The following is a 14,808-nucleotide window of genomic DNA, read 5'->3' on the forward strand; positions in this document are numbered from 1 at the left end:
AGGAGTAAATCAAAACACTGAGTCTGTATTTGCTCAATACAATAGGTCTGTATTTCAAGGCTAAAAGAGACAGACAAAAGCATAAATCAATCTGAAGGAGTTAATCAAGGTGTGTTGGTGGTGAGTGGAAAGAGATTTAGAGATTCTACAATTAAACTGATAAACGGCCAGAAAACAAATTACAGATAGCTTCAATCTCGGGCCACCAGGAGGAAAAATGGAATTAAGTATCATGAATTTCTATCAGCATATTCACAATAAAGAGCTGCAAGTAGAAGGGTCAGTACTTATACTACTGAGGCACAGACAGGCTGGTAAGATAGGTAAATAGGATTTACTATGGCCAATGTAAAGAGGTAAGAAAGGGAATAGTTGGAATTTAAGTTCATAGTTAACTGGGGGTGGAGGAAAAGAATGAGGCGCATTGGTGGATAGCTTACAGAAACAAGTATACAGGAGTATAAAGAAAGTGACCTGGATATTATGATATAGTCAGGAAGGAAAATAAACCCTCAAAGTTTAATAGAGTTCCATAGAAATCCAAGGAGGATCCAACTCAAAAGACTACAGAATTCTGCCCAACATTCTCCTGCAAGGAATCCAGGCACACAGATCAGTGTAGGAAAGAATCAAAGGGACATCAATCTTAAACAATTCTTTTCATCCACATAATTTAGAAGTTTGGGATCTGTGTATTCAGAAGATCAAGGAAAAAAGATCTCATTTCAGATTCTTTCGGAGAGGATAAATTCAATCCCCATAATTGAATAGATATTTACAACCATGTTGATGTTAAGAAAACCGCACAATTTACATTTAACCAGTTTACAGTGATCTTTGGTAAATGCTTATTAGAATGTTCAAGGTGTGAGAAAGAAAAAAAAATTGGTTGAAAAATTAAGTGCGCTCATGTTTTCTAGAAATGGTTTAGTGATGAGTACTTAAGTTTGGATGTTAATGTCACCAGCAAATTGAGCCAAATTATCTCATGCAGTGATTTCAATTATTTTGAAAAATTTAAGTGTTAAATAATATATTATTATAGATAATATCAGTAAAATGAGTTAAAGATCAGTGTCTACCTTAATTTTTTCAGCCAGAGATGAACTGACAACAATCTGACGATCACCTTCATCATACATTCGAAAGATAAGATGGTGAATCGTGTCACCAGCTATCCAATCAATTTCATCCTGGTGTTTGATAGGTATTGCTTTCTGTCCATCCATACTGAATATTTGGAGTTTGGCAACTTGAGTGCTAGGGAGCAATTTAATTACTTTCTCCACTGAAGGAACATCTTTGCAGCTCTGCATATTAAGAATACAAAAGTTTTTTTTAAATAACATCTTAATAAACAAAGAAAATATGAAAATAAAAATCTATGAAATTTCCTGGTGGAAATGCCTCACCACCTTTTTTCAACTGATAACACTATGAATTCAGCAAGCACATTACAAAATCAAAATTGTACACACAATAGAATGCCTATTATAGCAAACTTCTCCATGAGCTCCAAAATAAAGTGCAAATATTCAAATGAAGGAACCTGGCAATAATTGTATTGCATTCAGGAACAAATAAAGTGAATTTAAAAGAAAATGACAACTTTGTCATTGACAAGTGTGTCAGTCACTCTTGCTAAACAAAAGTGCAATACTGGCTGCCCTCTAGTTTCTAGCAGAATGTGGTCTGAACCCCTGCGATCCTTGAGGTTAATAGCTTGCAACCCATGTTCAGCTATTCTCCTTCCCTCTTTCTACAGTCTTCTCCAACATTTGCTAGATTCCCTTCTGCAAAAGTCCATTTTCAGTTCATTCTCCACAAAATGTTAAAGTGTTACACCTTTTTCCAAAAAATATATAATGGATAAACATAGGAACTACAGATAGGACAGCCCAAAACAAGAAAAATATGGATTACCATTTGATAGCCAGCACAAATTGACCAATTTATTTAGATTCATTGAGAGAAAAAGGATGATACAGGTAATGTAGTTGATATGCATGTAGACTTGAAAAGCATTTGATAATTTATCATATACAAGATATCTTTAGTCACATGTACATCGAAACAGTGAAATGCATCTCTTCTGTACAGTGTTTTGAAGACAGCCCACAAGTGTTGCCACACTTCCAGCGTCAACATAGCATGCCCACAACTTCCTAACTTGTACGTCTTTGGAATGTGGGAGGAAACCAGAGTACCTGGAAGAAACTCATGCAGACACTGCGAGAACATACAAACTCCTTACAGACAGTGGCTAGAATTGAACCATACCAGAACCATTAGTAAAATTGAAGCTTATGTAATTAAAAGAGAAGTGGGCTGCATGAACACAAGATGGACAAAGGAACAGAGCAGTTTGGTCGGTTTTGTTTTAAAAGGGTAGAGGGAAGAATAGTGATGAGTCCAGGTGCCAGTTAAAAGGTAACTGGTTTCACTTGCTTTTGCACTTCTTGGAAATATCCAAAAACTTGTGATTAGTAAGCTGTACAAAAAGTAACATTTGATGTTACTTTTAACATTTAATGTTAAGTAAATGCTGCTGGACCAATTATCCCATCCTTTGCAAAACCAATATGGAGTTCCTAACTGTTTGAATCAAAGCTGTTTTGTTCATTAACAGCTACTAAATCATACTTCAGTTATTAAAACTATTAATTCTCTAATTTTGTTGATATGGAAGACCTTTTAGTCTTGACCAATCCCAGCTCCAACCACAGTTTTATTTTCTTCACTTGATCGAAGTTTAGACAGGTTTCCTTTTTAATTTTTCAGATATTTCTAGAAAGCAGAAGGTTGCAACCAATAATTTCCCGAAGTACATATATCAATACCCCTTCAGTGCACTGCACGCAACCTATTTGCCACAAATATCCTAATACTCGAATCTTCAGCTTGAGAAGAGCCAGAGTATTTTTGCACAGGTCAGTTCCATACACACGAAACATTTAAAACTCCAAAAATTAACCATATGCCAGACTGTTAAGTTTCATGTAGTCAAGTCAAAAGCTTGCATAAATCCATTAACAATTTGCAAGTTAATCCAAATGTTACTTTATGTCAACTGCATTTCAACCTGGATCCCATTGAAGCTCAAGATTATATTCTCCTGGCTACCAGTTTCTTTGCAAAACTGATTTCTCTAGTAAACTCAAATGAATAATTGTCCTTGCTAATAGATGAAATGTAACAGAAAGGAAAAAGGGAAAAATAAGAAAAAAGCTCAACACACAAATAAATAATTCATTAACATGGTTCAAAGCAGCAAATAAGTTGGAAAACAAACAGTTTAAGCAGTTTGACAGTGAAAGTCAAAAAAGACAATTAGTATATCAGTACATTTGACTTGTACTCCAATACCTATTGGCTAAATCTATTAAAATCAAATTAGAGATAATATTGAATAAACAAAAATCTTACCGCTATCTCAATTTTTGCCTTCAATGTTTGGTCCTTTTTAATGTTCTGGACATGTATCACAGGGCCAGTTAGGATTCCAGTACCAGTATTGCTGCAATCCACTGTATACACAGGCAGATTTGGGGCACCAAGAAACTAAAATAAAACCATGTAAACAATTACAATAAAATCAATGAGAACTGGACAAGCTAATGTACAAGAGTTAGGGTGGGCTTTGAGTCAAAGGTACAGTAATTACATAATGAACTGTTTTGTCAGTTCCAACCAAGTTCAGGATAATGGAATAGATAGCTGCATATGACAATAAAACAACCAATGTAGTTTTCGTAAAGGTAGAAACCTCCCCCAAATGGAATCTTTAGGATGCGTTTTTAACCATACTATACATGTAGCCATTTGTTATCCAAGATTTAAATGCAAACTTTCCTTAAAAAGACGTGTAAAATATAGCAGTAGAAAAATTCTACAAAACTAAGAAATAGTGGTGCAGGTAGAGCTTCCTTTTCTCTCAGTCTTCACGTGAAAATCTAAATTGGATGTCCAAAGTATATTTTCCAAATTTTTGAAATTATAACAATTAAGACAATAGCTACAAATTTTATTCTCTATTCTCTTTAGAATTCATTTAAGTCTAGTTTCAACTTCCAGCTACTTGTCAGTTCAAAAATATATTTATGGCCAATTTTCATTACCCCTGAACACTCCAATTATTGAGCTTGCAATATCCGTTAACATTATGGTTGCCATTCTGTGGCTTCTAGAGAAATGTTAACAGACCATGATCTTTGTCCAGAAGAGAATCAGAGAAGACAACCAGAGGATAATGATTAGGGTGAATTAAAGGTAATCTGCCAAAACATTACAATAAGAACAGTATTTCCACGAAATAACTTCCTTGGGTGATGGTGGAAAAACAGATTCATACATTCGACTGCATTCAATTTTTAAAGTCAGAAAATATTTAGTGATGCTCTGTAGGAATTGCAACATCACATAGCTAAGTATGCTATCTTTGGTAGGATAATGAACTATAGCTCCCAAAGCATTCCACCAACATAGGTGTTCTTTACTCATCTCTGGGTCTGTGGTAGATCTAGTGAGATTGTTTACCCTGATGAGATTTCTTAGTTATCATTGTATTATGGACAACAGAAGGCAAAATGATTGGGCCTTTATCTGGAAATTCCCATGCTTTCCTGATAAAATCTCAACTCCCCCTCCAGCTTTACATATCTCCAACAACTCCAGTTCTCTCTCTATTATGCACCTATCTACATCCTACCAATGCAGCTTTGTGTTCAGTTGCCTGATGCCAAACTCTAGATTTCCCTCCCTAAACTCTTAAACTGTTTACCTCTGAGCTTCCAGAAAACCTGGGATTTTTGCTACACCTGCTTTGGCACGGTGTCTGTATACAATTATGCTTGTGAACTTCTTGAGATGCTTTTCACAACACCTCCGTAATTAAAATCACAAAGTAGTAAAATTAATAAAAATAGGTCGGGGTGTCAACGGAGATAGAGATTCTTACAACCATGTTGATTAACCCAAATACTCAAAAGAATAATTTATCAAGCTGTCAGGTACTCATGCATTCAAAATACAATAAAAATGTTAAATTTATGAAAGCTTCTGCTTTTGGTTCAGACAGGAATTAAAGATCTTGAGAGCCACAAGTCAAAATTAACAAACCATTTCATCCAAATGTAACTTATTTGTAGATAAGCCATTTTATTCTGTGGTTTCAAGCAATTTTGTAACATTTTGCACAGACTAGAATGTAGCTGGCAAAGTTATGTGCAATCTGTCTATATACACGGAATGTGGTTCCAAAAAACTGTTCAAGAAAAAAAGCCATGAATGCAGCAATTTGCTCCATATTTACTGATTTCAATCATATTTCTACAAACTGGACTGAAGGGAACATACTCAGCATCAGGTTTCTGAAATATGACCACTTTGCACTACAATGAACTTTTTTTTGTTCTAATTGTGTTCTTTCTTGCATAATGTTTGTTTTTCTTGCAAACGTTATGTCTCTAATGCTATGTGCCTGTGATACTGCTGCAAGTAAGCTTTACATTGCACTTGTGCACATGACTACAAACTCAACCTTGACGATAGTTAATTATGATAGATGATTAAGACCCTCGCCTTTGTACCCAATACAACTCCCCATATAAACATTAAATGCGATGTATAATATTCTAAAAGTACTACCATGCATTAACACGAAATATGTAGACAGGCACTTAAATAGGCTAGCCACAGAATAAGCACCTAGAGAGTAAATATGACATTCGCGTAGTTGGGCAAAAAGGTCAGCATGGACATGGGCCAAAGGGCCCATTTCTGTGCTGCACGACTCTATGACTAACAGGAAATGATATCAACTAATAAATGATATTAGCTAACAAATTATATTAGCCATTGCTCCAGATTCTAGCATCTGCAGTCCATATTAGCTAACAAACTACTTCAACCGAATGTATTGATATTTTCAAACACTGGTTCCAAAAATCATAACGTCCAGCTGTGTAAACAAGGACAGCCCACAGCTGGGAGCCACTTGACAAGTGATCTGGAAACTGTTCATCATACTTATACAGATGATGATTGGTACCTAAATCTGATAGATAGCCACTTTCACAAAATAGATGAGGAGGACTGGGTCCAACTTTGGTTGGTGGACAGCAAATAAGCAGATAATATGAACTGATTATACACCAGCTTCAATTTATCCATATCCAATACCAAAATACTGCAGGGGCTGGAAACCTGAAATAAACAGAACACTGGAAGTTTCAGTTCTGATCAAAGGTCGATGAACTAGAATTCCAATTCTCTCTCCACAGGTACTGCCTGCACTTCTAAGTATTTCTAGCAATTTTTTTGTTATTACACTCGCACACCTCAGTGGGCTAGCTACGTTTATAGTTTATGTAAACCTTGGGTATATAGAACTCAGTTTATAGCAAATATACAATAGACCAGAGAGATACAGCACAAACAGGCCCTCAGCTTACTAAGCCCACATCGACAAGAACCATTTCTATGAGGGGTTTTAAATCTTATACTCAACCAAACCACAGGAAAACCAAAGAAGTGCAGCTTTCATCCATACGAAGCGAAGTGATGTTAACAAAACTATCTAGACATCAATATTTATTATAAAGAGAACCATACAGCAAATGTGCAGTTCTCTGGTGAACAATGTATTCTGTAAATAATGAAGGGGAATATACCGAGGGAATGCAGGAGAGATTACTTTGTGTCTTCAGTTAAAACTCAACTTTAACAGCTAAAAATGTTTACCTTACAATGTACCACCAACTTGGGTTGTGCTGTAATATTCCCTGCTTCATCCACCACCTCAGCTTGGAATGGGAAAGCTGTTCCATTTTCAATAACTACTTTATTAGATTCTGGCTTTATCCTCAGGGCATGTGGTGGGCCTGTAATTGGTAATACAGTATTAGAGTTTCTACATAGATTCCACCTTATCTCTTTAAGATCGGCCCTCCTCCAATGTTATGTTACAAGCCACAAACAAATCTCTAGTGAACCTGACCAAGATGAAAATTCTTTAACATTAATAATGGATAGGTAGTTTTGGCAGATTTCATAGCTCTGCAAGATATCACCACTAAGCTAGATGCACACACTTTGGGCAAGGGTTGCTGGACAGTAGGCACTGAAACTCAGGCAATTATTCTTTCCTCTTCCTGGCCTCAAACTGAGGGGAACTGTAACAAATTGCTTCACCTTTTGACTACCCAAGTAGGCAAGATAAAAGCTTGGAACCTCATTCAGCTCATCAGTTAACACAACAGATAGCAGAACAACCACCAGAATTGGTTAGAAAGATTTTTGGGCCTTAACTCACTGGGAAAGCCAGCAGCTCTCTGTCAAATCACTCCCCACTGCCATCAGCAACCACCTGCAAGTGTCAGCAAGTTTGAATACCAGAACATACATAGATAGGAGGGGAACAGGACATTTGACAATTCGCATTTACTCCACTTTTCAAAGAAAAAAAACGTAAAGGCTGATCTTTCACCTCAGTACCTCCATTCCTACACTTCTTAATATCCTCCAATTCATGTCATATGAAAAGATCTATACGTCTGTCTTGAATAAACTTACAAACTGATTTGCCAGAATTCCTCAGTAAAGAACTCCAAAGGATTCATTAACCCCAGGTGAAGAAATTGCTTCTCTCAATCACAAGACTGCAATCCCATTAGAGGCACCCGAGCCAAGGGAAACTTGATCTCTACATCTACTGCTAAGTCCCACAGAATTCAGTAAATTTCAATATCACGTCTCCCTCTTCTAAAGTCAAGAGAGTATAGACCAAACTGCTTAGTCCCTCTTCAAGGATAAACCTCACCATCTCAAGAATCAAACCTGGTGAATCTTTGTATTCAGTATAAACATATCCATTCTTAAGTCCGGACCTGTACACTGTACTCTGGGGTCCTTATTATTTCACTACGTGCTAGCTGACCTCTGTAGCAATACCATGGCCAGGTTGTAATATTAAGCAGAATGTCTGTCTGCTGAAGCTACACCACTTTAAACCAAGCACAGGAACAGCAATCTTAAGTCATTTGATAAGAACAGTGCAATTTACACTTTGAATTAAACTGCATTTGATATTTAGAAGATTTTAAAAATTAACATTTTCAATCATTTTAATGTATTCTTAATGGTGTTTTAATGTGCCTGATTACCAGGGAAGCACTCAAAATCTTTGTTTACAGGCAATTCTATCAGCAATTTATTTTGGCTATTTCATAGCCACCCAGTTGACAGCATTACATTCTGCACAGCCTTGACATTCATAATTGGAACAGATTTGAGCAGACATGCATGTGGGGAAGAATCAAAAATAACTCTAAACACCAGCAAGTTCCCTTGACAGAAGTACTGCCTCATTTTTGTCCTAATTCATACATTTAAAGCTTGAGGCATTAGAATCCATAAAATGCCATATGGCAACTCAAGACTACACCATTTCTTTTCTCGACCAAGTGTGTAAATCATTGATACACTTTACTGTACAAATGCCAAAAACATTATCTGCTAAGTATATAGATGTAGGTAAAATGATTACGAGTTGTCTATGTCTGTTGATCAGGTTTCTAATGTACATTAAAATTGAATTTCCAGAACTCTGCACTTCATGAAGATGCTATGCATTCTAACTGCAGAGCTTGCAGAAGTAATTCATCAATCACATTTACCGTCACTTTTTGCTGGTAGTAGTACAGGTTTTAAAACTGAAGCAATTTGTTCAGTTCCTGAACAAAATCAGCCCTAGAAGAGTTAGTAACACACCCTTGCTAAAGGAGAATTATTTCTCATTTAGAATGGGATACATTACAAAAGATTTTGAGCAACATATTGTTTGGAGTTGGGGTGGGGAAATAAGAGAAGGTAAAAAAAATACTGATATGAACTTTCCCTCAAAAACAATGTTACCTTTGATGTTGTTTGGGGAAGGTTGGTGGGTAATGGATGTGTGTCAATTAGAGCAGGAAAGAGGGAGATTTGCCAGCACTCAAGCAAATATTGGATAAAGTTATTCAGTTTTAGTTATAATCACTTTCCAGACCACTGTTCAAGACTGACTGACTACTGGAAATATTTTGCAAGAATTTCTCACCAGACTAATTCAACCTCAAATCTGGAACTGAGAAAATATTCAACTGTCTAGAGCTTCTTGAATTTTTAAAACAGGAAAGTAGAATACACATTTTACAATGATAATGAAATAACCTAATCAGAACAAATCAATCAATCTAGGATGCAGTGGCATACTGGTTAAGTTAATGGACTTGCATCCAGAAGCCTGGACTATTGATCAGAAAACAGGAACTCACAGGAGATGGGGAATACAAGTTTCTGCAATTAAATAGATTTAGAATAAATGCTATTAGTCTGTTGCTGCAAAACCCATTTGGTTCATTCACATCTTTTAACCATCTACTATCTTATCTGGTGTAGGACATGAGACCAAATGCAGTCAATTCTTAACTGAATTCTAAAGCGGCCGAGCAAGCCACTCAGCTCAGAGTTAATGGTGTACAGGTTAGTGAAAACCCAAATCCTGTGAATAGAAGTGTAAAGATTACGGGTCTAATGTTGCTGGTAAGTACACAAAATTCTGCATTGAGGTAATACGCCATAAATCAATGCTTCAGTGTCAGACCGTGGCACACATCCACGTAATTCCTCTGATGAATTTCAAGTATAATGACACTATTCTTTTCAACTCAAATATTAAAAACACACAAAATGATACCATTGTACCTGTTAAATATTCTAGATTTATTGATAGTTAACTTTCCTGACAGAATTTTAAAAAATTTGTGAAATTCAGGAACTTACCAGGCAGCAGCCGGATTTTTAACACTTGAGTATCCTCCTTCAATCCAGGTAAGATTACCTTAAGAGTGAAGTTCTATAAAGAAATAATTGAACAATTAATTTATCATATGCATTAATGTTGCTATTTCCAGATTGAGATTTAACTGAACTTTTAAAAGCAACAAAAACTGTTCAGAAATTTAACTGTGTTGGCCTTCACTTCTGAAATACAACAAGAAAACAAGTGAAGTAAAATATACAAACATTCACATCTTTACACACCAGGATAATCAAAATCATATGCACCAAGAGGGGAGAAAAATAGGGTTGAATTATTGAACTTAAACCACAAAGGCTTTTGGGGGGATTAACTATAATTAAACATACCTTGCCTTGGCAGTTGTTCACAGGACCTCTGGCAGTTACACCTTTAATGATGAAGCTTGTTCCTTTTGCCATAAATGTTTCATAACGCAGCTCTAACCCACTGCAAAGAACAATTAAAACAGAAGTGGTTACTTTCTATATACAAAGAAATTAATTTTAGGAAGGAATAATTTTCTTTTCCCCCCAGGACAGTAGGATGTAACTAGGGGAATTCTTAGCCTTCAATTACCTATATATGTGAATGACCTGGAAGGAGCAGAGTGTAAGGTATCCAAGCTTGCCACGTTACAAAAATAAGTAGGAGGGCATGTGCAATGAGTGTATTTGGACACAGCAACAGGATATTGATGGATTGAGTAAACACTATTTGCCATGTTTACATTTTACTGCATTGAATGGAATGTCATGCATTTCAGGAAGAGGAATCAAAAAGCAGACAATTATTTAAATGGAGAGAGATTGTAAATGAGAGGGATGCTGGAGTTCTCATGTATGAATCACAATAAGTTAACAGGCAGGTGCATCAAGTAGGTAGGAAGGCAAATGGCATAATAGCACATTGCAAAAGGCTTGAAGTTTAAAAATGAGGTAATTTTACCATTGTACAGGGTGTTGGTGAGGCCACACCTGGTGTGCTGTGCAATGTTTTGGTCCAATTACTTGAGGATATACTACCATTGGAGAGAGTGCAAAAGGAGGTTCATTCAAAGTAGTTTAAAATTATGAGAGGCATAGACAGCTGGTATCTTTTTCCAAGAGTTTACATGTATAATACTAGAAGGAATGCATTTAAGGTCAGAGGGGGAAATTCAAAGGAGACGTGCAGGGCAACTTTTTTTTAAAAAAAGAAACACAGGAAGTAGTGGGTGCCTGGAATGAATTGCCAGGGGTGGTAGCAGAGGCAGATATGAGAGAGGCACTTAAAAGGCTCCTAGATAGGTATATGAAAATGCAGAGAATGAAGGGATATGGATTAGTTTCCTAATCCTAGGCTCTCTGACCAGCAGAAATAGTTTTTGTAACAAGAGTTCTCCTTTACAACTTAAAATTTAATCAAATCACACTTTATTTTCCATATTCCAGGGAATATAGCTCTAGTTTGTATAATTTCCTGTCATAATTAACCCTCAGAACAAAGAAATCATTCAGGAAAATCAAACTGTAAAATGTTGATGATATTCAGAGCTCTAGTTTGACCTATACAAGCACCACACATTCAGCCTGGATACTGTGCCTCAGAGGGCATGGAGAGGTTAAATTAGAGTGTAAATGCAAGACAGACCGCCCATATTCAAAAGAGATACAAGATTAAGAACCATCTGAATGAGCAGGATTGAATTATTTAGCAGGGTAGGTAGGAAGTTGAACCTCAACTATCTTGCAGAGTCTGAAAAAGGACACAAATAGTGAAGTATGCAAGATGGAAGATACGAGAAGTAGAGATCATTCATAGTGGTAGGAGAACAGAAAAAACAGTTAACTGTAAGGAAATAATAAATATTAATGTGCCCCATGATCTTGGTATGCTTGTTCATAAGAAATGGAAACCAAACATGCCAATACCACAAGCAAATGTTACATCAATTTTTACTGCAAGATGTAGGTGGAGTACAATATGGCAGCCTTGCAGCAATTGTAAAGCTATGGTGAGACTGTAGCTTGAGTACTTGCAGCAAATTGTTTACTTAGATATACTACCTTTGAGTCATATACAAATTGATTCACTGGACTAATACCTAGAAGGGAATTCTCCTAAGACAGCAAGTATGGTTGGCCCTTACACAATGGAGTTAAGAATCTCATTGAGACATACAAGATTATGAAAAGCATTGACACAGTAGATCCCGAGAGGTTGTTTTTGCAAGTTGGGTAAACTGGAAGTAAAGACAGAGTCTCAGAATAAAATTTAAGACTGATTGAGGAATTTGTTACCCCAGAGGAAACTGGAACTTCAGCTGTTGAGTACATTCAAGGCCAAAAGAGAAAGTATTTTGAGCACTTAAAGAGTTGAGTTATAAAGGAATCAGGCAATAGTGGACTTGATCTAGGATCAACTAAAAAGTTTACTAAAGGGCTGAAAATACTAAAGGAGTCATATTCCTGCTTCTATTTCCTATTATCTTGTAGGGAGAAAATATTTCCTTTGGCAAGATACAAGGCCAAGATAACACGACCTCCAAATTTGGAGCTGGGCCACTCAGAAGTGCTGTCAGAAAACAGTTCAGGAATAGTAGAAACATGTAATGCTCCTTCAAAAGTTAAATGCTAGATCAATTGAAAGATTCAAAACCGAGACCGAAAAGCAATTCAGTTGCTGAATATGAAATTAAAAGAGTTAAAAGCAGCAAGGTCAGATCAGGCTGACAACTACTGCAAAAGTACAGAATGCAGCAGCACGCCTGACCTATTCCACTGCCAGATCAGCGGGGAGCCCAACAGCAGTTGGTCATTTACATTTCATATCTATCTATCCATTTAAAAGGGAACACTAACCCTAACAGGCAAGTGATTTATCAAAAACATTGAAGTATTTTAAAATAAAATTGCATTCAATTCATCCAAGTATTTTGTTACATTTTTTAAAAATTACTGTAAAACAGCATCTGGCACACTTAGGACTTTGGTGGCGCCAAACAGTTAGATATTCTGGACTATTGGATCTATTTCCATTAACATCCCCAGACTTTAAATTCACTTTAAGATGTTACACAGTATTATAACAATATTCTGGTGAATCCAGCAAGTTTAAAGGGAGTGCAGTAAATGGGGCCCCAAGCAGAAAGGGTGGTGAAAGCAGTGTTTGGCACACTTGCCTCCATGGGTCAAGGCATTGAGTAGAGTTGGGAAGTCATGTTACATACAGTTGCACAAGATGTTGGTGCTACTGCACTTGAAGTATTGTGAGCAGTTCTGGTCACCATACTATGGAAGCATGTGATTAAGCTAGAGGGTGCGGAGAAGATTCACAAGGATGTTACTGGGACTTGCAGGCTTGCGTTATAAGGAGACAGTGGATAGGCTGGGACTGTTTTCCCTGGAGCAAAGGATGCTAAGGGGTGACCTTATAGAGGTTTATAAAATCATGAGGGGCATGGATAAGGTGATTGGTCAGTCTTTTTCCCAGGGTAGGGGAGTTTAAAACTACAGGGCATAGGTTTAAGGAGAGAGGGGAAAGATTTAAAGGCAACCTGTGGGGCAAGTTTTTCACTAGATGAAACGAGCTCTCAGAGGAAGTGGTAGAGATGGGTACAATTACAACATTTAAAAGACATTTGGTCATGTCCATTGATAGGAAAGGTTTAGAGAGATGGGCCAAATGCAGGAAAAGGGGACTAGCTCAGGTAAGCTCCTTGGTTGGTATGAATGAGTTAGATTGAAGGGTCAGCTTCCATACTGTCTAACTCAAGGACTCTGAGTTTGAAGGGAGCATGGGAAACATCCACTGGTGACCCAGATGCTGAACCATTGGAATTGCAGAATCGATAGATAGTGGATTATTGGAGTTTACTCTATTTAAATATTTTGCAACCATTTATAGATGTTCCTGATCAGTGACACCTAGAATCAGTGGAAAATGCCTCAAAGCAAGAGTTGACAAAAAGCTATCAGAGTGGCGTGTGGACAGGGCTTTAGGTCCCACTACCTATGGAGCAATTGCAGCACTAATGTCAACAGAACACTGGGAGCTATGCAACCAAGAAAGGTTAACTTCTAGGATAACCTTTGGCACCCTGAGAAAGATGTGGACCAGTTAAGTGCAAACAAGCCCACGATCTAATCAAGTTGTGAAAAAGGATTGAGGGGCTTTCTGGTCTACACCATCTTTGATAGTAAAAGCAGAAAAATGCTGGAAATACTATAGCTTAATGGGAAATAAATTAAGGCTTTACAAATAACTTTAAACAGCCAAGCAGCAGAGCCTTAAGATGACCGGCATGTGGAAAAACTTGCAACTTGTAGCTGGACCAATTTCTAGATGAGAGCTTACACGAGGAGAAAACAAGCAGGATGCACCTAATTCACTGAAGATCAGAAGGATAAAGTTGATCTCACTGAAATTCAATATCCTAAGAGCGAATGATAGAGTAAATATTTAAAAGCCATTTCCCCTGGTTGGAGGGCACATAGTCTCATCATAAGGCTACTTAAGGAAGTTGTGGGCATGCTATGTTGGGGCTGGAAGCGTCATGACACTTGTGGGCTGCCCCAGAACACTCGGCGCAAAGATACATTTCACCGTGTGTTTCGATGTACATGTGACTAATAAAGACGCATCTTGTCTTATAAAACTGAGAAACTTCCTCCTCATCTCAGAGGGTTGCAAATCTGTTGAAATACCATCAGTTGTGGCACTCAGTTTTGAAAATAAGTATATGAAGGCTTCTAATCAAGGAAAAAAATCAAAGGATTTCTGGAATCAAGGGTTAGAGTTGAGGAAAAGGATCTGTTATAATCTTATTCAGTGGTGGAATGGGCTTATACGCCATAATATCTACATCTGCTCTCCACATCCACCCCTCTCCAAGAATCTTCTCCTGGGAATATGAAGTACAAATTGCTTTTTTCAATATTTGCTATATTTTAAATTACTTAATAGACGCAAAGATACCAGAAATATGA

General features: G+C 37.0%; 1 protein-coding gene across 1 annotated transcript in view; it reads right to left on the reverse strand.

The window, feature by feature from the left end:
- The window catches only part of smchd1 (structural maintenance of chromosomes flexible hinge domain containing 1), a 131,405-nt gene that overhangs the window by 67,522 nt on the left and 49,075 nt on the right, over positions 1-14,808 (reverse strand). Inside the window, exons 21-25 of the mRNA XM_052022954.1 lie at positions 10,189-10,288; positions 9,823-9,895; positions 6,742-6,881; positions 3,427-3,561; positions 1,083-1,310 (exon numbers count right to left, since the gene is read on the reverse strand). Of these exons, the coding sequence (XP_051878914.1) occupies positions 1,083-1,310; positions 3,427-3,561; positions 6,742-6,881; positions 9,823-9,895; positions 10,189-10,288 (676 nt within the window). The remainder of the gene's footprint in view (positions 1-1,082; positions 1,311-3,426; positions 3,562-6,741; positions 6,882-9,822; positions 9,896-10,188; positions 10,289-14,808) is intronic.

This window comes from Pristis pectinata, chromosome 9 (genome assembly GCF_009764475.1).
Source record: "Pristis pectinata isolate sPriPec2 chromosome 9, sPriPec2.1.pri, whole genome shotgun sequence".
Classification (NCBI taxonomy): domain Eukaryota; kingdom Metazoa; phylum Chordata; class Chondrichthyes; order Rhinopristiformes; family Pristidae; genus Pristis; species Pristis pectinata.